The sequence below is a fragment of the Pyrus communis genome, chromosome 11 (assembly GCF_963583255.1).
Source record: "Pyrus communis chromosome 11, drPyrComm1.1, whole genome shotgun sequence".
In the NCBI taxonomy this organism is placed as follows: domain Eukaryota; kingdom Viridiplantae; phylum Streptophyta; class Magnoliopsida; order Rosales; family Rosaceae; genus Pyrus; species Pyrus communis.
The window spans coordinates 6,784,050-6,808,841 of NC_084813.1; the positions used below are offsets into that span (position 1 = coordinate 6,784,050).

The 24,792-nt window shown below is 38.1% G+C and overlaps 2 protein-coding genes, 1 long non-coding RNA gene and 1 pseudogene across 12 annotated transcripts in view; 2 read left to right on the plus strand and 2 right to left on the minus strand.

Moving 5' to 3' along the window:
* The window catches only part of LOC137708688 (disease resistance protein RPV1-like), a 56,899-nt gene that overhangs the window by 24,734 nt on the left and 7,373 nt on the right, over window positions 1-24,792 (minus strand). The gene's annotated exons all lie outside the window — the stretch shown is intronic.
* On the plus strand, window positions 11,024-13,906 carry LOC137708691 (B3 domain-containing protein REM16-like; annotated as a pseudogene).
* On the plus strand, window positions 19,041-21,407 carry LOC137708696 (uncharacterized). Of its 2 annotated transcripts, XR_011064821.1 has the most exons (5): window positions 19,041-19,443; window positions 19,873-19,989; window positions 20,450-20,558; window positions 20,890-21,104; window positions 21,250-21,407. It is a non-coding gene; the product is annotated as an uncharacterized lncRNA (long non-coding RNA). The 2 variants fall into 2 exon arrangements; XR_011064820.1 differs by having other exon boundaries at window positions 19,041-19,989.
* LOC137708693 (protein TPR3-like) overlaps window positions 23,781-24,792 on the minus strand; it is a 44,818-nt gene continuing 43,806 nt past the window's right edge. For 4 of the 5 annotated variants that reach the window (XM_068447818.1, XM_068447822.1, XM_068447821.1 and 1 more), the window contains one exon: window positions 23,781-24,767. In XM_068447818.1, the coding sequence (XP_068303919.1) occupies window positions 24,660-24,767 (108 nt within the window). In that variant the 3' untranslated portion in view covers window positions 23,781-24,659. The remainder of the gene's footprint in view (window positions 24,768-24,792) is intronic. The other variant, XM_068447819.1, reaches the window with a different exon arrangement.

Genomic DNA, 24,792 nt, shown 5'->3' on the forward strand with positions numbered 1-24,792 from the left:
AAGAAGTTATGCTCATTTGAAATCTTACCCAGTTTCCGGCGGACACCCGTGGCTTCCAGGCTGTTTTCCGGCCAAATCCGACCCTGATGACGGGAACTAAGGGTATATTTCGATTCCTTACCTTCGGGGCTTCAATTTGGTATATTGAATGACATGTTTTGGTTGAGTTTTGAGCTCCAACGGAGCTTGGGAATTCTCCGGCCGAAAATCGGCCTTCCCCCTCCTTGGAATCCGGCGACCACCAAACCCAAAGGCCTTAGGGCCTGGTTGCAAGCCCAAACCCATTACCCTTTTAATTGGGCCATTGGGCCATGAGGTTTCAAATCCAAACCCACTTTCCTTCTAACCCAAACCCAACCCACCTAAAACCTAAACCCAATTACCCTAACCCAAAACCCTAAAGCCCAAACCCGTGACCCGTTGACCCGTGACTCGTTGACCGTTGACCCAGTCAACGGTCAGCATTGACTTTGACTTTGACCGTTGATTTTTTGGGTTTTCGTGCAGGACCCTTCCTTGGCTAATTTCGACGTCCTGAACCCGTTTCCGAAGTCCGTTTTCCCAAATTCAATCTTTTGAGTAGAGTTTGACTAAATGTACCATTTATGTGCTTAGGGGCGATTATCTGTGGCGTTTCCTTCTTCGCTAGATAGCGTTGCTTTTCGACGGCGAAGTACTGTGAGTGGACCCCTTCTAAAAATGCATGTTTTGATAGTATAAATGCATACATGAAAAGCATGATTTGATGATTATGTTTTATGAAACGTTTTACGAGATAACATGTTTACTGAGGCTAATTTGAATTATTACTATTTTTCCTATAACCCATGTTCTTATAGAATATCTGATAGATGACGATATGATATTTAGAACATGTTTAGAACACCTCTTTATAATATAGATGATGCATGACTTTATACTATGAAGTTGATTTTCAATATATGTATGTTCACTGGTTTTGTACTTACCTAGTGGTCCTTTCCGCTACGGGACGTAGGGATAGATTCGGTCCGTCCCGGGCGATAGTTTGGTGTTGGCATAGGGCCTGGAGTGTGTTTTCCTCTGACTGTCTGCTCAGAGACGGGGAGCCGGCATGGGGCCTGAAGTGTATTTTCCTCTGACTGTCTGCTTAGAGACGGGGAGCCGGCATGGGGCCTGGAGAGTTGTATCGGACATTCACTAGTGTTTATTATTTATGCGAATTATGATTTGAGACATTGCACGACATGCTAGGTTTCGGAAAACCTATGTTTATCATTATATATATGTGTTTTCATAAAACCTGGGGGTTAGTATGTTGATAACTGTTTTATTATATATATATATATATATATATATATATCAACTTGGTCCACTCATGTTTGTTTTGCGCCCTCCTAAGGACTTAGAATCGAGGCATACAATCCCGACGTCCAGGCACTTCCGCATCGGCATCTTCGAGTCCTCTTAGTGTAGGACCCATTCCTTTGTTTCATTCAATTTTATACTATTTTCTTCTAGTGTTCTAGATTAGAGGTGTGCTCTGAACACGGTCCTTATTTGCATATTAATTATTCTTTTATATTTATAAACCTTATTTATCCCTTATTTTCAGCATTTGCACTTAATAAATGGCTTTCGTCACCCTCGGGTGTCGGCCAGCACATGCCTATCCTGGCATTCGGGGAATATCGGGGTCGGGGCGTGTCAATTCAGATAGGGGTGTGCCACCGCTGATGGAATATATCACATTCACTTGGCGTTGGTTGTGGTTATCCCTTGGAGGGTGAAGGAGGAACTAGTCAATTTTTCCTTCACGTGCCAAAGCTTCAATATGATCACGGAGGGTGATACATTTCTCGCCGTCATGGCCATTATACTCGTGGTAACCACAAAACATGCCTGTGTTCTTCGTGGACTTGAAATCTGGCTCCCTCGGCCTTGGCTTTGGTATCAAGTGAGCTATACTGGGGTAAATGGCCGTGCATGTGGCGTTCAAAGGTGTGTATGTCTCATACCTCGGGGTAGGACCATTCTTGACACCTGTTTGGCCCACTGCATTGGCCGCCTGGGGGCGGGTATTATCGTGGTGATACCTTTGGTTATCGCGATAGTGCCCCTTACTCTTTTTATTAAAATGAGACTGGTGAGGATGAAAGTCTTTCCTCTTGCCCTGAGAATGATACGCCTGTTGACTTGGCGAGGTATTAGGTAGGGCAGGGGGAAGCGTCGCTGCTGTTTGGAAGGTTGAGGTCTTCTCATTCAGTTGGATTTGGCTTCCACTCCTCATTTGCTGATAAGGGATGGCTGTAGGGGGTTTCCCTTGATATGTCCTTGCCTCGGCGGAGGTATGGTTATAAGCCTGTGCCATTACCTCAGAGTAAGTCTTCCAAGTGTTAGCATTGATCATGTACTTGAAGAAACAGTCGCGTAAGCCTGCCGTGAAGGCTTTAGGGCGGCCTTGTCATCTGACTCAGCGCAGCGAGAATACTCATGGCTGAAGTGGCCGGCATACTTTCGTAGTGACTCATCTGGCTTTTGGCGAATAGTGTATAAGTCATCTGCGGAATACAAACGATCTGTCTGGAAGATGTGTTGAGAGACAAATAGTTTCCTCAGTTCCTCAAATGAGTCTACTGTCTCAGGTGGAAGACGACAATACCAATTCAGAGCTCCGCGAGAGAGGGTAGAGGGGAAGAGAAGACATCGTTATTCATCAGTGTGCATCCGGTATGCCATGGTGGACTCAAAGAGGTTAAGGTGTTCAATCAGGTCCTCCCTTCCAGTGTAGAGTTGTAAGCCAAGTTTCTGCTTTGTCTTTGCTTGGAGGGGGTGTCGAGGATCTTCCTTGTAAGAGGGCCAGGTCTAGGTTGGTTCCAGTTAGGTATTTCGGCCTGACGTTCGACCTTCAACTTGTTTACTTCCTCAAGGAATTGTAGGACAAGGGGGTCCTGAGTGGAGTCACATACTGCTGGATCCTTCTTCCATAAGTCTCCATCTCCTCTTGGAAGTAGGAAAGCTTGGTCAAGGGCATAAGATTTTTCTTTGGACTCACCGTACTGACTTCCAGGGCAAGCCTGTCGAAATGCCCCCGAGTCTCCCGTACCCTCATATTCCTCTAGGACATGTCACTCATTCCCTAGATTGGCAATTGGCTTGGGGCATGGAAGAGGACCGAACCTTTCAGAAACCCTTGGATCATTGACCTTCGAGCTTATGTGGATGGGGTTCTCTCGACGTTGCCTCAGGAAGTCCTGACAGTCGCAATAAACGACTTTTGATCATTCTACTCCTTCTGCAAGAAGGTGCCTTCCTCCACTTCTCCTGCTTCGGGTTGAAGCGGCTCGGTTGAGAGAGGTATCATGTTGATCGACACCTTGATGAGTAACTCGTTCCCCATTAAGGATATCCATGTTGAAGGCAGGTGATCCCTCGTGTTGCGGGGCACCCAGGTGGTGGTTGACTTCCCCGGGGGCGATGAGTTCGTGTGTTTGAGTATGCCTAGCTTCATGGAGCATTCTGAAGAGCTTCTCATACTGCTCCTGGAGGATCTCATTCTTTATCGCTATCTTATTGTTCTGAGCCTCTAGCTCATCGACTTTAGCCTGAAGAGCAAACCTCTTTCGTTCCTTCTTTCATTGATTTGCACTAAGTGCGAGGAGGGTGTCGTTCTGCGTGTTGTGGCTCCCTTCACTCCCCATGTTGGAGAGGGGTGCCTGGTCGAAGGAAAGTGTGCGAATGGTGGAAACCAGCTTGACAAAGCTGGAGAGAGTAGGAATAAGTGCGATTCCCACAGACGGCACCAAATGTTAATGCACAAAATCGGCGAGGACTTTGGTACAACAGAAAGTGTCAAGTTTGTGACCTTCGCTAGGTTGCTCTGGTCATTAGTATGGATAAGTATGTAAATGAATAGAGACAGGGAAGCAAATAACACAAGATGTACGTGGTTCACCCAGATTGGCTACGTCCACGGAATAGAGGAGTTCTCATTAGTTGTGAAGTGTTTACACAAATACATAGGTTCAAGCTCTCTTTTTGTGAGTTCTAGTGAATAGTTTAGTACAAATGACATTAGGGATTATTGTGGGGAGAATGATCTCCTTTTATATAAGAGAGTTTCTACCTTTGTTCTGACATTGACACGTATCGTGTTGTGATTGGCCTCTGATATCAACACGTGTCGCGCTATGATTGGCTTTTGATACCGACATGTGTCGTGTTGTGATTGGCCTCCTGGTTGGAGGAGAAATCTTGTGGGTCCTTGACGGTATGCTGTTGACCGGTGCTTAGTAGTTTCGGGATTGGTCAAGTATGGTACAAACACTACTTTCTCAAGATTTTTTGCCTCTGTGAATTCAGGAGTTTTCTTCAGGTGAGGAGATCTTGTTAAGTTGATAATTTTCAAATTTTCCAGAGGCTGTTATAACAAATCCAGGAAAACAAGTCATATGGTAACTCATGCGAAAGAAACTTTAAATTCTCACATGAATTTACACCGTCACCATGGATTTTGAGCAATCTTAATTTCGTCATTTTAAAAAAAAATCTTCGGACCTTAAGTATACCACTTTTAGCTTTGAGAATGAAAGGTCAAGGATTATGCTTTCAACAACTTCCGTAGCCTGGATAACAAATAGTTCAAATTATGTGAATGTAGATATCATGAATCTTATTTAACATTATAAAGTTAATGCATGTTTCTAAGAATTATATTTTGGTCAAAGTTAAATTTGTTTACTCTAAAGATTTACATATGAGAAAGACAGGTCATCAACATATCGCACCGTATTTTGAATTAACACATGATGAACATCTTCATAATTCCACAACCTACTGCGTTTCCCAGGCACTTTAATAGATTCTTGGCGAACGATTTCCCGACCCATTTCGTCTAGTAAATCATGCATCTCTAGTGTTTCCGAAGAGACAATTATAAGAGCTCGATCAATTAGAACTCTTATCCCAGTATGGGGATAAAACCCACAACTGTCAAGAATCTTTGTTGCGTAGTCTTTTCTGGCTCCTTTAAAGAAACATGCAATATCCAGAAATATGTCCTTCTCAGAATCATCTAGTCCATCGAAGCTTGTTCTTAGCACATCATGAATTCCCCTTTGCGGGATTTTCTTTAATTTCTTTAGCACCTCTCCCCACTCCTGTACAGATTTGTTATAAAGAAAAGCTCCCAAGACTTTAAGTGCTAAAGGGAGACCTTGAGCATATCGGACAGCACGGCTTGAGAGATGGTCATAGTGTCTTTTGGGTTTCCTTGTTCTGAAGGCATACTGGCTAAAGAGTTCCAAAGCTCCATCACCACTTAGAACCTTGGGGCTGTAGATCGCATCAGCTCGACGTAGTACTAGCTTATCTCTAGTGGTGATAATGACTCTAGTACTCCCACCACCAAATGAATGTTGCTTTCCAAGTAAGGTTTCAATTTGAAATAAGTCGTCAACATCATCAAGAACAATCAAAACCCTTTTCATCTGTAGCCTTTTCAAAATCATTCTGTAACCTCGATCCAATGTGCCTAAACTCTGCACCTTTTCATTCAAGATTCTAGAGAGAAATTTTTTCTGCATATGTACGGCACCACAAGTGGAGAACTCTTCCTTGACATTGTCAAGAAAGCAACAAGCTTCAAATTGACAAGCAATTTCCTCATAAACAGCTCTAGCTATGGTGGTTTTGCCTATACCACCCATACCCCATATTCCAACAACACGAATGTCGTCCATTTCAGAAGCAGGATGTAATAGCAAGTCCATTTCATGCATGTGGGAATCCATTTCAACCAAGTCATCGTCTTTACTTGACGAGGCGCGGATCAATTTCTGGAAAATATCTTTTACAATTTCCTCAATGAGCTTGGCATCATCCCTGTGGAATAAGAAAAACATTATTGTAAGAGTAAGATCAAGAGCAAGTGCAAACCGTATACATAGTCATACATTTGTTAGGAAAACATGACAAAGAATTAATAATAAACGTTAAAAAAAAAAAAAAATCCCAAATCACGAAACTACAATAACTAAATATTACTCGTAATTTTTCGAATCCCACCCGGATAAATTGGTGGCTCGACTAAGAGCGGACCTCCACCTCCGCACCTCTTCCATGTCGGTGTTAGAATGGCCTTTATGCTCGGCAAAAGCTTCCTCAAAGCTCCTCTTTGCTTTGCGGACATCAGAAGGATCCACTTGGTAAAAAACGGGCACAACCATCTGGTTCATTCCATCCATACATTCCAGTATTTGGACGAGCTCCTTCAAGCACCATGTGGAAGAAACATAATTTTGAGAAAAAAAACTACGATTGAAACGCTCGAATCTTACTTGAGAGTTAACATGGTTATTTCTTAGCAAATACCATATTGACCATATTGTATGAAGTTCAATACATTTGTCTTTGTCATTAGGCGGCAACATGCCAACAGGTTACATCTATTATGTTAAAATGGTGTTGTCTATTGTCATTAGGCAGCAACATGCCTACAGGTTATATCTATTATGATATCTTAATATTGAGTTTCCCTAATGGACCTATATTGGTGTTTTATTGTTCTACGCAAAATACGACATGTACATACTATGCCACAAATAATTTCTCTTCTATTTTCTTTGTGTAGGCATATGATATTTAGTATGAGAAATTAAATAAATTTAACTGAAAATATGACTTTAGTCCCTGAAACTTAATTTTTTCCAGATAAAACCCAACATAAGTTTTTTACTAGAATAAAACCCATTGACTAGATTCCATATCAGGAAATTCATTAATTATATTTGACATTACACATTTAAAAATTTTTGATGCCCAAAACACCCCTATTTGAATGTTTGATCTACACAATTAATTCCATACAAATTGTAAGGGAGAATTAATGATTTTACAAAAAAAATATATATATATATATATTAAATTCATTGCATAATATATAATAACAATAAAACATGCGTAATAAATGTAGTAACACATGCTTGGTTAAGTCAATAAAATTATATTTTACATATAAATGTAGGTAAATTATTTCACAAACACACATATATATATATATATATATTATATATAAATGTAGGTAAATTTTTTCTTTGAATAGTAATTGTCCTTTTGGAAGTCAACCCGTTTGTGAAAAGCAAGGACAAGGCATTATTCAAAAATGTTTATTTATTTATTTTTATGCTTTGATGAGTTTGTTTCATGAAAATAAAATGATTATCTGATTTTATAATATATTTCAAATACAAGGAATGAAGATGATGGTTGGTACTTATAGAAAAAAAATTGGGTATTTTTTTAGTTTTTGGGTATATTTTTTGAATTTTTTTATGTCACATCCCAGACTGGCTCCACCGTAGCATTATATTGTCCACTTTGGGCTTACCATTCCCTCACGGTTTTGTTTCAGGGAACTCATGGGCAACTTCCCAGTGGGTCACCCATCTTAGGATTACTCTGACCCAATCTCGCTTAACTTCGGAGATCTGATTGAACCCGAAGCCAGTGAGTTCCCAGAAGGCCTTGTGCTATAGGGAGGATAGTATGTACATATAAGGCATATCATCCCCTCTACGTTGGTCGATGTGGGATCTTACAATCCTTGGTATCAGAGCCACTTTGCCATTCAGTGCGGATGTGCTGGCGAGGACACCGGGTTCCCTTTAAGTGGGATGGATTGTAAGATCCCACATCGACCAACGGAGAAGGGGTGATGTGCCTTATATGTACATGCTCCCCTTCTTATAGCATGAGGCCTTTTGGGAGCACACTGGCTTCAAATTCCATGGGAACTTCGAAGTTAAGCGAGTTCGGGCAAGAGCAATCCTAGGATGGATGATCCACCGGGAAGTTCTCGCGTGAGTTCCAGAAACAAAACCGTGAGGGCATGGTCGGGGCCAAAGCGGACAATATCGTGCTATGATGGAGCCGGTCTGAGATGCGACATTTTACCTTTAGAATAATCTTGGCCGTTCAAAATCCAAAATTATTTATATTAGATGCCCCATATTGTGCTGCATAAAATTTTACAACTTTTTTTATTATTGGAAATCCAACAGCACAAGTTGGAGGAAAAATGAATCATTTGGCTCTGGGCTGTGCACATGGGTGGCCCCATTCTGTCGTCTCCTATAGCTAGCGGGCGTAAGCTCAGACAAAAGTTGTAGGGGCAGCTAAAAGAGCACAAGCCCTTGGTCCAATTGCTCTCCATTTTTTGCATCGGTGGACCACCTTTTTGCAGCCAAAGGCAATTCAACCCAATTGCATTATCACTTGGGCAACCGGTGGACTTGCTCTTAAGAGGGCAAGGGCCAGGGCACGTAAATTGCCCCTTAAAAAGTGATTACCTTTGTGTAAGGCCTGGTTTGGTACTGAGGTGATTCTGAAAAAAGCTGGTATCAAAAAAAGCTGGGAGCTGTTTTTGTGTTTGGTAAACATTCAGCTTCAGCTTTTTTTCACAGTTTTTGGTGAAAAAAAAGCCAAAAACAAGAAGCTGCAAAACCCAACTTTGAAAAACTGGCTTTTTTTCACATCTGTTTTACATAAAAGTTTACCAAACACTATAATACTGTTTTTTTTTTTCAAAAGCACTTTTACAAAAAAGTTTACCAAACACTCTGTTACTTTATTTCACAGCTGCTTATTCTCGCAGCACAGCAGAAGCAACTTTTTTTCAAAGCACAGCAATACCAAACCAGCCCTAAGTCCACCCGTTGAGTTAAAGGCAACGACAAGGACGATTCATATTTACAAATGTGGTTTTTTTTTAAATTTTAAAGCATAATTATGTGATTTAATAACTAGCGGACGCATTAGATTTTTGATATGGTAGCGAAGAAGATGGTTGAATGTCTATAGAAAAATATATATTATTTTTGCATTTTTAAATATATTTATTTCTGAATTTTCATTAATTTCTCTGATTTTTAAAACCTTTATTCGAATTTTTAAATTATTAAAAAAAATTGAACAAGATTAATTTTTGCGGTTGAATCTTAAGACCGTTTCAAATCCAACTGCCCATAAAATGCCACGTGTATAGCTGTTGGGGAGCTGAGTTGCTTTGACAACTTGGGGGCCCATGATAGCAGCAATAGTCAACCCACTATCTCCCATCACGCATCAAACACGAAAAAAAAAAAAGAAAAAAAAAAGAATGTGGCTAACACCATGTTGACGTCAACCTTACCCACTAGCACAAGGCCAAGCTCAAGCTACTAAAGCTTTTGGACAGGCATGTGTCGGCCCACCAATTTCCCTTCACCAAATAGACTACTGGAAGTGGTTTCTGGAGGACAAGAGCAAGGCAAGTGCAAGGGCACTAAAGCCGCTTACAAATTTTATAACTATAAGATCGTGAAAACGTACTATAGGCAAGCAACTTGCACAGGATGAGTTAACATTCATAAGTATATTCACAAAAGGTTGCACACTCTAGCTTGCAAGACCAAAATGTGTTAATATGGAGAGCAACTTGCACAAGTTGAGTTCAATGTCACGTGAAGTCTCGATCCAATAATATCATGTCACGTAGAAAAAAACTTAAACTTGGTATGACATTATTGAACTAGGATGTCCGGTAACGGTAATCCTGTTCCCAATTAATATTTCTTGTTAATAATGGGGGATTTGGGTATGGTAAGACATTATTGTACTAGACGCCTCGGTAATCCTGTTCCCAATTAATACTTCTCATTAATATGAGGGATTTGGATTTGGTAGTTAGAGTCAGAGTGTACATGTACAGACACATTGATGCATTCATGTACCACTGCACTATAATGACTTCAAGAACAAGCATTAAGTTGTGAACTGAATTAATAACGATTGAGTTGGTGGACTGAGCATTTAATTCTTCGAGCACTTAATTGGTTTGCTAGTCTACCTTCTTCTTGCTGGTCCATAAACTGGAGCTGGGCTGAGTGATCTGCTGACAACTTTAAAGCTTTGAAGCAGATCCTCAAGCTTTTGATGAAATTCTAAAAATGGCTTCTTTTCACCGGAAAATTCATGACTTCTCTTCAAATACACTCTTAAAGCTCCCCATTTTCTAGTAGTTGTTCCGAAGTCTATTTGTACACAGACCAAAATTGTGAGTACCTCTCTCTCTCTAACTGTAGTCTGTACCTGCTTACATTTATGCATGTACTCGTATTTAATGTCCGTGCTTGATTTCGGAGATTAGTTTGAAACAAAAAATGAAATGGTTATCAAATGTTCCTTATTTTTTTTAGTTCTCAAAATTTAGCTTTTAAGTTGTTAGTTTTTGGTTTTCTGAAAGCTGAAAATGAAATGGTTATCAAACGGCACCAAAGTATTTAACTCCTCTCACAATGAAGAGTCTGACTTAATGGGATTTGATGCAGTTAATGTACCCATATATTTCATAGCCACAAAGATCAGATAATTGTTTTCACTATACGAACAGTTTGGTGACAAGTTCTGTGTTGTGCAGAGGATTCCAAACAATTTTTTTAGGAAATATGGAGATGATCTTTCGAATCCAGTATTTCTTAAGCTTCCAACTGGTTCAGAGTGGAAAATAGAACTCAGAATATGGGAGGGTGAGGTCTGGTTCGGCGAGGGTTGGCCAAAGTTCTCGAAGTTTTACTCTCTAGACTGCTGTCATTCGTTAGTTTTCGGATATGAAGGGAATTCAACATTCCGCGTTCGTGTATTTGACAAGGATTTCACAGAGATCAACTATCCATTGACAATGCCCGAGATGGAAGAAACTGATGAAGATGATGATTCCCACAATAGTTCTTGGGATGATGATGACGACTCTGATTGTGTTGAAGTCTTGGACAACATCATGTCCGCTCAAGAAAAGCAAGGGACAAATCTCCATTGTCATGTCCTCGGCCTCATAAGAAGCACAGAACAAGTTCAACTGGTAAAACCAGAAACCAAAAAAATACTCTAATTACATTAGGAAATGATGTTTGAGAAAATAAAATCTAAATCAGAAATAAAAATTGAACATTAATACGCAACATATGTTTCGCTTCCAATTTTTTACCTTACTGTGCTTTCTGCCATTCTGTTCTAACTTGTAATATCCTACCGTGTCTTTTACATGCAAAGCTGAGTTTGCATCCAAAAGACACGGCGAAGGCACGTCCAGCACTCCAAAACGTGCTCAAACAGTTCTTGGGAGGATGCATGCGTCGAATGCAAGAGGAAAAGCTGCTGTAGCTCTTCGGAGAGCTACAGCTTTCAAATCTGACAACCCTTATTTCATAGTTCCCATGAAGCGCACTTATATCAATGGACATTCTGTGGTAAGTTCCCTATAGATAACCATCCGGGACCGTCAAATTTGTGTGCTTATCGTCTTTTCCTTCAATTGATTATTTTCAGTGGCTGCCTTCAAAATTGTGTATCCACATGAGACGTCTTGGTAAGCATTCTGGTGCCGTTACCCTTTGGGCTTTTGATGGGACAACTTGGTCTGTTGAAATGAAATGTGAAAAGGCAACCAGACCAAAACTCAGATTGCAGTATGGTTGGACTGAATTTGTAAGAGGAAATAATTTGGAAGTTGGTGATGTGTGCGTACTTGTGTTGATCGATGACACTAACTTGTGTTTGAAGTTGTCATTTTTCGCACCACAGAAACTGCACATACATTCTCATCTCCAGGTACATTGTCTTTTAATTTCTGAACTGATTAATTGATGGAAGTGCCATAGTGATTAACTATCCATCACGTTCATCTTCCCCAAATGGAAGAAACTGATGAAGATGATGATTCCATTGAAATCTTGGACGATTTTCCAACATGCTCGAAAACAAAGACGAAATCACGAATAGCACCACAGCCTCACAAGAAAAACAGAACATGTTCAATTAGCACAGCAGAAAACCACAGAAAGAAATTTGGTGGCTCGTCTTTGACTAAAAAAATAATGAACCGAAGAACTCTTCAAGTTCTTAGGAAGATGAACCCAGTTACGGCACAAGGTACAAATAGAGCCCTTTAGAGAGCAAGGGCTTTCGAATCTGAATACCCTTCTTGCACAGTTGTTATGAGTCCCTCGTATATCCATGCACATTATGTGGTAAGCTTTTTATAGAGAGAGATAATGTACAAGTTCTGCTAATTTTATCTCTACATATGTGTGCATGTGTGTGTGTGTTAGTTTTGAAACTGAAAATTAAGCTCGAGCAAATTACAACGAAAATCCTCTCCAAATTACCTGATTCTCTTTCTTTTCAGTATTTGGGAGCCAAGTTTACCAAGGAACACTTTCTTAAGCGGAATTATCATCAAATCATCCTTCGTGTATTGGATGGAAGAACTTGGCCTGTCAAATTAAGCAAACGTCAGAAAAACATGGTTCGACTCCAGAATGGTTGGATTACATTTGTGCAAGACAATCATTTGGAAATTGGTGATGTGTGTGTATTTGCGTTGATTAACAACATCAAAGGTTTAATGGATGTTGTTATTTTCCGCACTATAGAAGCTGCACGTTGCAACTTGTCACAAGGTAAGTTGTCTATTAATTTATGAACTGAAGTTGATGGAATTTCCATAGAGATTAACCATCTGTCACCTTAATCTTTTGCGGTGTGCTTGCACAAGTTGATGGGGTAAAAACAATGTCCCAAATGGAAGAAACTGATGAAGATGATGATTGTGTTGAAATCTTGGACGATTCTCCACCATGCCTGAAAACAAAGAAAAAATCCCCAATTGCAACACAGCGTCACAAGAAAAACAGAGCAGGTTCCATTAGCACTTCAGAAAACCACATGAAGAAATTTGGTGGCTCGTCTTGGACTAAAGAATTAGTAAAACGAAGACCTGATCAGGTTCCTAGGATGATGAATCCACTTACGGAAAGCGGAACAAATAGAGCTCTTCAGAGAGCAAGGGCTTTCAAATCCGAATACCCTTGTTGCACGGTTATTATGCATCCCTCGTATATCCAGGCAAATACTTTGGTACGCTTTCTAGAGAGACAGATCACGTACAACTTCTGCTAGCATGAATTGAAAACTATTAAGCTAAAGAAAATTACGTTCTAAATACACCAAAAATTTAGTCTTACCTGCTTCTCTTTCTATTTCAGAATTTGGAAGCTAAGTTTGCCCGGGAACATCTTCTAAACAGGACTCATGATAATGTGATTCTTCGTGTTTCGGGTGGAAGAACTTGGCCTGTCAAATTACACCAATATAGCAAAAATGTACTGAAATTCCAGAGTGGCTGGATGAAATTTGTGCAAGACAATGGTCTGGAAATCGGTGATGTGTGTGTTTTCATGTTGATCAATAATACCGAACATTTAATTGATGTAGTCATTTTCCGCGGTAGAGAAACTGCTGATTGCACCTTTTCACCAGGTGAGCAAGTTTTCTGTTGGTTGTGAGTTTCTTTCTGCTCCATTAGGTCTGTCATCTGCATAACTTATACGAGTGTTATTCTTATCCCTTTTTCTGTCTTTGTTTTAGGGAAAGCTCGATCAATTTTCAAGGATCAGTTCAAGTCGAAAAATAAGAAAGTAGCCGGATGGATGTAGTTGTTGAAGCTGAGTATTTCAACACGAATACTACCCAACATTAATCTGAATATTGAAGGCAGAGGAAAAAAGGCCTGCAAATTTAATGATGTCCATGTCCTCCACTTGTTATTTTGATCACCCTTATAAAGGGCATCATCCTAAGAACCCCTTTTGTTGTTATGAATTTCAACTTCAACTTGAACCCTACATTTTGGATGTCATAGTTATGAGATATGTTGTCTTTGTGCTTAACCTTAGCTTAGGTGGAATGGGTTCAGTGTCACCTTGGACTTGCGAGCCACTTATATAAGGCAATGTGACGAGTCTTGCACATGAACTTGAGTGACCACAGGCATCATGATGGTAGTAAACTTGTTTCATGATTGTCCCTATCCAACAATCAATATTCCATACACTCTAATTTTCATCTTGGCTTACTTGAGTGTGTACCATTCTGGTTAGTTATTACTTGTTCGTGGTAAGGAAATAGCGCATTCTTCTACATAATGGATTACTGTGCGTTTGTTACATTGGATTATCTCGGAATGGACTAGTTTCAGGAACTAAGTTGGACTGGCTTAGCATAGACTAAGAAGTATAAGAATAATGAAGCTTTTGGTGCAGTGCCGGACTAGCAAGCGGACTAAATATATTTTGGAATTTGATATTTTTTATACCAACCTTTTCTCTCTCGCACCATTTATCATGGAGGCGGATTGTCTGCCCTCCTATTTGAGTGCCCTTCCCATCCCCTCCTATTTGTGTGGTCACGGTTAAGCCACGTCAACATTTTATATTCATATTGTTTTTTGTCTTATTATCTCTACAAAAAAATCAATATAAAATATTGACGTGACTTAACCGTAACTTCACAAAATAGGAGGGGATGGGAAGGGCACCCAAACAGGAGGGCAGACAATCTGCCTCCATTTGTCACACCTTATTTCTATAGAATATCGAGCACAGAACCAAATAGTCTAACTTAAACCCAAAATCAAATAAAACACTGAACGTGGAAAAACCATAGTTGTGAGCTCGTCTTTCCAGTAAAATTCAGTTGTAAATATTCAAAATCAAACATCTCTCTAATAAAACCAATTCTAAATATTCAAAACCAAAACACAAAAATCAAAATTCTAAAAATTATCTTTCTATAATAGAGTTCCATCGCCCCGCACCTCTCTTTCTTTGAAATTCGCAGATCATGTTTCTTTTTTATCCAGAAAAAAGCCAAAGATATAAACCATTTCAATTTCATCAAAATATATTTCAACTCCGACAGATTTCATCTAGAACTAGAAATAACACACGCTCATATATTTAAACCTCAAAAACAAAAGAATTGCAAATGAGAGTCAGAGAGAGAATTTCAACTTCTTCCTTTTCTCTCTAGTTCAGTATTAATGAAGGCTCTACACACATCAATGGCGAATTTAGCAAAGAAACAATTTTGCAATCCAAAATTGACCAAACCACTCTCAAATTTAAGCTAAACAATCTTCATATCATCAGAACTATAAAAAAAATTAAACATTACCTACTAAAAATAAATCAAAACAATATTTGGATCCTCATCAGCTCACCCTCTCATAGCCTTTTTGGGCTTCCCAGGACCCAGATCCGGCCGACCTATATGACGTAGACGACGAGGTAATCGCCGAAGATGAAGTAGTTGACGAGTTCGGTGTCGGAGATGAAGTTGTGGCCGAAGCCTTTGCCATCGAAATCAAGGTCAAGGAGGTGAATTAAGCAGGATGATGCGATGTGTTGTCGCAATCGAGGTTGAGGAGGTGAATCAAGCATAATGAAGCGAAGTTCTTAGCTAATCCCGTGGTTTTTGGGGGGACTAGTGAAGACCGGTTAGTGACGTCTCTAGTGAAAGTGAGTCCTAGTTAATCTCATTAACACTAGTCCCGCAAGGAAACAAACACTGGACTAGATTAATATTTAATCTAGTCAAGTCCAGTGAGAGCTAAGACGGGCAAACAAACGCCCCTTAGTTACCGTCTATGAAAAAGAAAGAACCTCTAACAGAATGACATAACAGGAGAGATGTGAAATGCTTTTTCCCCCTCAAAGTGATCGAACTCAGTAGCTAAAGCACTCAAATGGCAATACCCAAATCGCAAATACGTCTGATACTGAGCACGACGGTTCAAGATATTAGTCACAGTTAATTTATCAAACAAGTGGCGTGCTAGGGAGCCGTAGTGCAGACTCCATGTTTGTGACTTTAATATATGTGATATGGTGATTACCCATGAAATCCTCATGTTAGTAGATTTTGTAGATATGACATGGATTTATAAATGTGTTTTTCTACTAAATATTATTGCTTTCATATTTTTCCATCGATCTGTATTTTTCATGAAATGTGATTTGACTTGCATATTTGAAATGTTTATGAACTTGAGGGTTAGTAGAGAACCGATAACCTGTTGACATGGGGAATTGATGTATTGAAAGTGTCATGCCTTATTTCATTGAGCCGTTTGAAATTGTTTCCTTGGATTATGCTCGGTTCCGTTGAGTGCTCCAAAATCGGGTTTAGCTGGGGTTCCGTTGAGTGGTATGGTTCCCTACTCTATTTGATTATGTTGAGTGGTTCAGGATCCATCAATATGTTTTCGTTTGGATTATGTTGAGTGGTTTAGAATCCCTCGTACTTAACAATTTTGTTGAGTGGTCTAGAATCGTATCCTATTCGGATTCTGTTGAGTGGTCAGGAATCCCTCCTACTGTGCGATTATGTTGAGTGGTCCGGAATCGTATCCATTCGGTTCTGTTGATTGATCCAGAACCCAATGTAATTTGGATTTCGTTGAGTAGCCCGAAATCTCGCATCCCTTGGCTTCGTTGGTTCTTTGAAACAAGTCTAGAATGTGAAAGCTTAGGAGATATAGGTTTCGGCCGAACTATATCGCTCTAGTGCTAGTTTTCAGTGCATTTATGAATTAGAAATTTGAGGACCTTTGATTTAGAAAGGCCAATGAATGTCTGTGTGACTTCTTCATAATTTTTAGTGATTGGATTATGATTTATAAAGTAGGCTTGAATGATTGATGTTTATAAGTTGTGATCGATGAAAATATTTTATGATTATCACATATGTCGGATTATTGTCGCTCACACGAACTTCTTAGCTTATTCAAGTTGTTACTTTGTCCGGTGCACCATTTCCACGATGTAGGGGCGATTGTGTAGGTGACAGAGCTTAGTTGATACAAGGAGTTCTTAGGTTAGCAGTCGAGTTCAAAGTTTGGAGTGCTCCCTATTTCTTACCTTGTATTTCCTTGGGACTTTCTTGTTGGAACCTGAGTTATTGTAAATGTTGTTAATTTCAGTCTCAGTATTTCAATTATTTTCCTTGCACCTCCTACAGGAGACCGTATGTCTAGATCGGGGTGTGACTACAAATGACTTGTAAGTCCTTAGGCCAATTTCACCATGTATGAAAGTCGATCGCACGAGAGCAACTATTCATAGCAGCACTCTTCTAGGTAACCTATACTAACTCAGTATATGGAGCAAGATATGCCCCTTTGACCTTAGATTAAATGAACTATTAATAGAACAGTGGTTAGTCGAACAAATTCAATACATTTGGTTACATTTTGACTTTAAGCTAAGCATTATATTGCTAAAAAAAAAAAAAAGTGCCTATATTGTTGTGAAGGTAAGAAAAAAGCATTTGCACTATCCACTGCTCATTTTGCTAAATGAGATGCCTAGAATCTATTCATTTCAAGTAAGTAAAAATCAGAACTGGGAGATGGAGATATCAAATATTGAAAAGTGATTAAATTGTCATCTTAACAATCAATTTAACCTATTACACCTACATGTATCAAATTCGTTCTTAGATAAAAATGAAGCTGCTGATGAGATAATCAATTCCTTATGAGTCATCACTTCTACTTTTTATGGCAATTATTCCTTAAACTTCTCATGAATACCAACTTTCAATAGACTCAGCAACACGTGAAGGTAAGGCCCGATCTAGTAATCTGGAGAGAAGAGGATCCCTAAACTCTTAGAGCATTTCCAAAGAGAATGTCAAAATTTGAACATAAAATTTAAATTTGACAACCTATGTGGCATTTTGACATCTTTTAAAGTTTTATTGTCCACCCGATATGTCAAATTAAATTATTTTTTTATTATAAAATAAATGATTAAATTAATAAAAACTTAATAAAAGACATTTAATAATTATGAAATCCAAACTGTTCACCATTTCTTTTTAACAAGAGGAGACCGTTCCCTTACCTCGATCAGAGAGATTTTTCAGTGTGATCGTCACACAAGGTGATACACCACATGTCTCTATGTAAATGGTGAAATATGTGTGTTAAAAGGTTAATAACTTAAAAATTAAAATTTTCCACCACTTACGTAAAAACAAGTGGTGTATCATCCGTGTTCCCATCACAGCTAAAAATTTCTCACTCTATTGAACAAAAGGGAAATGGGTCAACAACAACATTAATTGCAATGATGAATAAACCAATAAAAATTTAATAAAAAGCATTAATAATTAATTTTGAAGTTGTTGTCAAATTTGACAGCAACTCTCTTGCTGCCAATCCATGTCATCGCCACATAAGATTTGACATTTCGGTTGGAGAACATTAGTGTGATCTTTTTTTACTGTTATAACTTATGTGGATATTTTGACATCTTTTTTGAAAATGCTCTTAAAACTCACATACATCTTTTGGCAAGATAAGATCAGTCAAATTGCCAAAGCACAAAACAAAAAAAATAATGTATTGGGTCAATTATTTAAATCATGTCGATGAGCATTGTACTGCTATAATGATGACAATTATTTGTCAAATGCAAGTCAACTTTTTACCATTTTACCAGAAAATCTTGATATCAAAGAATAGTAAGCTTCTATGAAATAACAATCGTTTAAAATCAAAGAAAAACTAACAAAAAGTCTAAAAAAACTTCCTTTTTAATGAAAAATTATTTTTAAAGGTATAGTGAATAGTAATAGAGAAATGTATAAATGTGATTTTTCGTTAAAAGTGAACAGTACTGGGAGTATTTTGTTAAACCTCTCTAAAATCAATGACCATATTTAGCATAGAAAAACTCACTACAAAAAAACAGGGCTTTGGATACAAAATTAAGGGCACAAATATTTATTTTGTGGGTATAGAACAAATTTTACACACAAGAAATTGTATTTGTTTCCTTTTCTATAAGGGCACCAACTAATGTGCTCATTCTCTACAAAGTTGGCACAAATAATTTTCTCTCTCAACTTTTTCAAAACAATGGATTCAAATATATTTATTTGTGTCTGTGTATTACTTCAAAAGACACAATTAATTTTTTTTATTATTTTTTTCTAAGACTTATGACTCACACCTTACTTTCTCTCCCTCTCTTTAACCCACCAACACCCTTAACCAATCCACACCCCATTCTCTCTCTCTCTCTCTCTCTCTCTCTCTCTCTCTCTCTCTCCTTCCCTTAACCCACCCACCACACACTCTCTCTCCCCTCCTTAGCCCACCCACACTCACTTCTCTCTTCCATCCGTTTCTCTCTTTACCAAATGGAGTACTTTGGTCTCACACGTATATATTATATGTATTTAATTTTAAAATTATGTGGATCGTCAGATTGGTTGAGATTTAGATCTCAAATCGTTGTTTTATAATTAACCCTAGTAACCTCACTCTCATTGTCTCTCTCACCCGATTCGCCTCCTTCGCCCAAATCCAAATCGAGCTCTCCGTCTTCCTCTATCCTCCCACATCAGTGGGATCACCCAAATTCGTCGCTTGAATCGTGACTCCACCCACACCAATCCTTAATCCTCAGTCTTCACTTCGTGAATTCGTCCCCTGAATCGCGATTCCACCCACAGTCCACACCACCTTGCCCGAATCGAGCTCTCAGTCTTAGTCCTCACTCCTCCTCACTCCACAAGGTAAGAATATCATGCAATAAACTCAACCAAAGTTCATGGATATTGTTTTATTTTGAATTCGGTTAGTGATTTTGAATATGGGTTATGAATCAGGGCTTTTGAAAACGGTCTCTAAATTAGGGATTTTGGATTAGGGTCTCTCTATACCTCTCTCTCTCTCTCTCTCTCTCTCACTCCTCTCATATCTGGGTTTTTCCTTTGTTTTTTTTTCTTTGAAAAACACCAACACCACCCATGCATCATATTTGAGTTCGTGTTTTTTCGTTTCGAGTTTATATCTTATGAGATCTGACATGTATATTTTGTATCTCGCCTCGTTGCTTATGGATTTGAGTTTTGAAATTATTTTACATTTTTTTTTCATACTTGCCCATTGCATGCAATTTTGGATATGAATATGATGGATTTTTGGTTAATTCATACTGTGAGGTTTCTCGGTGACTGGTTTGGTCGACCCGATCCAACTCATATTGGAGCGGTTTAGAGCCTTGTTCACTCTGTCTCTGCAACCTCAAAGGCCCTGGCCTTGTCACGCCCCCATTGCCGGTTCGTATTCTTTATTTGTATGGAAGAATTTCATATCTATTATTATATTTACGGAGCCATGTTGCTTAGAATTTTAGGATTTTGGATCTTCAATTTTTGGAAAAGTGTAAGTTTTTTTTATTGATTTATTAGGAGTTGTCTTGATTCCACCCCTCCCCCAATAATTATTTATTCGTTTTTGACTTTTCTTTTATGGTGTGGTAGCATTGAAAGAAGAGGATTTAGTAATTGGATCTAGGTAGAGATGAAATCAGAAGTGAAATACAAAAAAATGTATTCAAATGTGAAGTTCTTAAGGTGCTAATGTTTAATCATGTTAGTACAAGTTTCATCATGGAAAATGCAATATCGTTATACTGTCTATGCTAACTTAAACAAATATTTACCAGGTATGTGATTAAAATAAGCAACTCACTTTGACCATAAATAATATACATACTTATATATTTCTGTGATTCAGGTGAGTCAGGTGACCATGAGCTGAATGTATTATCTCCAACCCAAAAATTGCTTTTACAACCCGAAGTGAGGAATTTGAATCTTTGAGATGGCAGATCTGGAACTTGTAGGTATTGATTTTAATTAACTCTGTGTAGGTGTAATTTTGGACTGATTGTGTTTTGAATTCGACTATATTTGTGTTGGCTTCTGATGAATATAGTAGTCTATGTTAGCTGAGTGAGTCTTTTCTCACTGACATCAAGCTAGAGATTATGTCGGTCTTCAACAGTTTTTGGCCAAGGTCGCTATTAATAGCATTAATTCCATTTGGTCAATTTCTATGGTTTGTTACAAAATGTACCCTGGTCTTTGTGTTTGAATACTAGAATCAAAATGAAGATGATAATATTTCTGCACCAAATCTGAACCTTGAGCAATTAGCCATGTAATCTTATGCAGAGTGTGATGAGTCTGAACAATGTAGTAATGTACAGTCAGTTGTTATGGAGGGTGGACTTATTTTTAATACTTGTGAACTTATTTTTGATGAGGAATATTTGTATACTTTCCGCATCCATTGTTGGTTGTTCTGGAGGGTGGAGTTGTTATATAAGAATCATCTTAAAGCAAGTGGTGGAAAGACCCTTGAAGCAAATAAGAGTCCTCCCACAAAGGTATTCCCTTCTTACCTTCTTTATTCCCTTCATTTTCTTTGTCCTGTAAAGTGTGTGGTTTTTCTTTTTCTTTGCATTTGTTATTCATGACTTCTGTGAGAGTCCATATACTGCATGTCACCTGATTAATTCGTTTATGGAGCAGCAAAGATTTGATGAGGTGCAAGGCCTGCTGGGAAGATGCATCTGTCCAAAAATGTTTGCTTTCAAGTTTTTTTTTTTTTTTTCCTTTGGGTATTAGAGAGAAAATATGTAACACAACAATATATGTTTGTGAGATTCAGAAAGTGAAAGTTGGTTTCATGGTTGTAGACATTCTTCATGAAAATTTAAATTTTTGCATTTCCTCAATTTAGATTCAATTTTTCAAATTTTGATTTTTTTTTATTAATTAATTCATGTTGGCACAATTACAATATAAGTGCCAACATAGCTGGAAAAGCTGATCTGAAAAGTTGTCAAGACGGGGCACAAATGGGCCATTATTTGTGCTGGCCTCTCTGGCACAAACACCCCTATTGTGCCCTTTTAGAAATGGTGACGCCCATAGAGGGCACTGACATAAAGATAGTAGCTGCACTGTTGCTATTGGTCTATGAGCACAATTGTTAGTGCTTTTTGGCCTCAAAGGACACAGATAATTTATTGTGTGCAATGCTCATTTTTCTTGTAGTGACTTCAGTAACATGTGGACATGTTGCTGCCTAATAACACAATATTAGATTCGATTGAATACCATTTTCTCGGGATCTAGAGCTCGGTGATGATTCCCGCCACGTTTTGCATCTTGTTGATTGCGATTGTAACCCTGGAAACCAAAATCAAACAAACATAGAAAAATATATTAGAACTTACACGAATTGGCACGGATTTTGAAGATTCGGAATGTAATGAAGAGAGGAAGACATGATGAAACAGATAAGAGAATTTACTGCGGCGCTCCAATAGCTGTAGCTGCTCCATTTGTATATGTTGCTGCTTCCTTGCCTTAATTTCCTGTGCCTTCATTCCACGAAAACATGACGAAAACGTGTTTAGAAAAAAAAAAAAAAAAAAAAAAAATGCACAAACAACAAATTTCTTTTTTCCTGAAAATATATTTCTAAAATAACAAAATCCAAATACAACACAATGAAGCAACCTCAATGTAAGCTGCAGCAGCCTCCGAATGCTTCTCAGTTGCCCATGCAATGAAAGTGTCTCAACGACAGACCATTTAAAGAGGAATCCTGCAATGACAGACCATTCAAATCTAAGGTTTACTCTCCAGAAAATTATTCAACAGATATACTGTAAAATATTCGCAACAAAATCTTCAAAAATAAAAAAATACATAACATACTATCAAATCATGTCACCTTGGTGAACAAAATATATGAAATGAAAAAAATGTACATTCTCATATCACGAAAACGTAGTCTTTCATCACAAACAAATTTTTTTTTTCTTTTCCTGATAAAAAAAAAAAACCATTTTAAATGATTGCAAAACCTTACATAAATTAGATCTTTCTACAATCACATCAATTCCTAAGGTTTTGCAACTAAAGCTATTATGATTCTACGACCAAAGCTACGGAGCATCCATTTAGGACTCCATAAAACCACACCCAGTCAATGTCATTCCATTATATTGCACAGCCCTTTAAAACTTTGCCTTTGGCCATGCTCGTATCCTCATTCACCGCAGAATTACAGAGACACTAAGATATTATTTATTACATCCTAAATTTTCTGTACTTTCATTTTTGTTATGTTCCTTTCATTGTGTAAACTTATACTAATTCTTTATAATTTTTAGCAACGTTCTAAAAGATGCAAGGCGCTAGTCGGACGGCGGACTGAGACCTAGTGTTTAAGCAGTTGAGCGGAGCCTGGGTGGGGGCATGAGTAGATTAGGTGGATTTAATTACATGAGTAGATTAGTTGGATTTAAAAAAAAAAAAAAAAAAAAAAAAAAGATACATAATTTTGTTGGGAGACATAAATTTCAAAATAAAATGAACTATAAATTATAAGGTATTAAAATATATTGAGAACATGGGAACAAATATATAATGAGTGTTCATTCGAGTATTCAAAAAGTCTCTTACATTTTATTGAAAAAATAAAATGCAAAATGAAAGTTATCAATTTTTTTGTATAAGTGATAGTCACAACCGAGGCAGGCTAAGCGGGCATTGGGCAAACAAGGCAGATACCTAAACAGGTCTAAACGTCATTTCTTAATTTTAAAACGCCTAGAGATTAACCGTACAAATTCAATTTTTCATTCTAAAAATGAAACGAAAGCACATTTGTAAAGTCAACGTAATTCGCAATTAAATAAAGAAATCAAAGAGATCTGCGATTTCTACGATGATAAAGATTCCACCTGTCCCTTGGAACACGTGTGAGCACTCAGCCAAGAGGTAACTGAGGGCAATTTTGTGAACATAATGTTCAACATTAGAAAAAAGCAAGGAATAACAGAAAAAACGAAGGGCATTTTATTTAGTCACAGAACATATTTAATTTTAATGCTATTCTTAAAACGGCAATAGCCGACTCGCCAAAAATAAAAAACTTTGGTCAACCGAATTATTTTTTTGCGCCAATAACCCATATTTAAATTAGATTTTAATTATCTTAATAAAAAATGAAAATTTTGAATGGAAAATTTTCTTTCAACATGATTTTTCTCTCTGTTAGGGTCTGCGAAGAAAAACCCTAGAGAAGACCCACTGCCACACCCACAAAACCCCTATCATCGGTTTGATTTTTCGTACTTTTTTTTTAGTATAGCGGTATATTTCATACTAGGAGAAGGAGAAATTCGGTTAAACCACACAAATGACAACTTAATGTGGTATCAAATTCGTCATCCACGAAATTAAAACCTAAAACCTCTCATTTGTAAGTAAAGATCAATGACAAGTTCCTTGTGGTCACTAAGTCCAGTCATTTCTTGGTTTTCAATACTTAAGACTCCATTTCCTTGTTCATCCCTTATTCCCACTCTCTCTAAATTTTTCTGTTCTCTAACTTTACTTCTACATTGATCTGAAGGACTTCGTTGTGATCCATCCGTGTGCTTTTGGCCAACGTTGTCTGACGACGACTTTTAGTCGCTCATTAGCGACTCTTATTCGCCTATTAGGCGCAGTTGGATCATTGAAAATTGATTCTTCTCCAGATGCCGATGGGACTTCAATTTCGTTCTCATCGTCCTTTGAATTGTAGAAAACCAGAAAACAGTAAATCCTTGTTCAGCAGCACTTGTGCCTGTGAAAATTGATTTTACATCATGGAGTTATGGCATAACTCAGTGAATTGAGGTTCTGATCTTCATTCAATATATAGGCTAATAAAGCCTCAATTTACAAGTTGACTTTGTATACAGAATATACATATACGGAAGGAATTCTAACAGATATGATTTGTGCAGGATATCAGTCAAAGGGGTTACAAACAAACAGGGATTACAGCAGGCAGTGATCACAGACAATCAGGAAGCAATCGATCAGAGTAATTATCGTCTATCAGACCCATCGTAAGAAAGATGATTCTCAATTGTTCACAACCACCGCATTCCATCTGCATTTGCCAAAACTTTAATCCCATTCTCATTGGCAGAAGCAGCCAAGAGAGTGCCATCCTTGTTGAGGCGGATACGAGGGCTTGCCTAGGAATTAGGAGGGGTAAAGAAG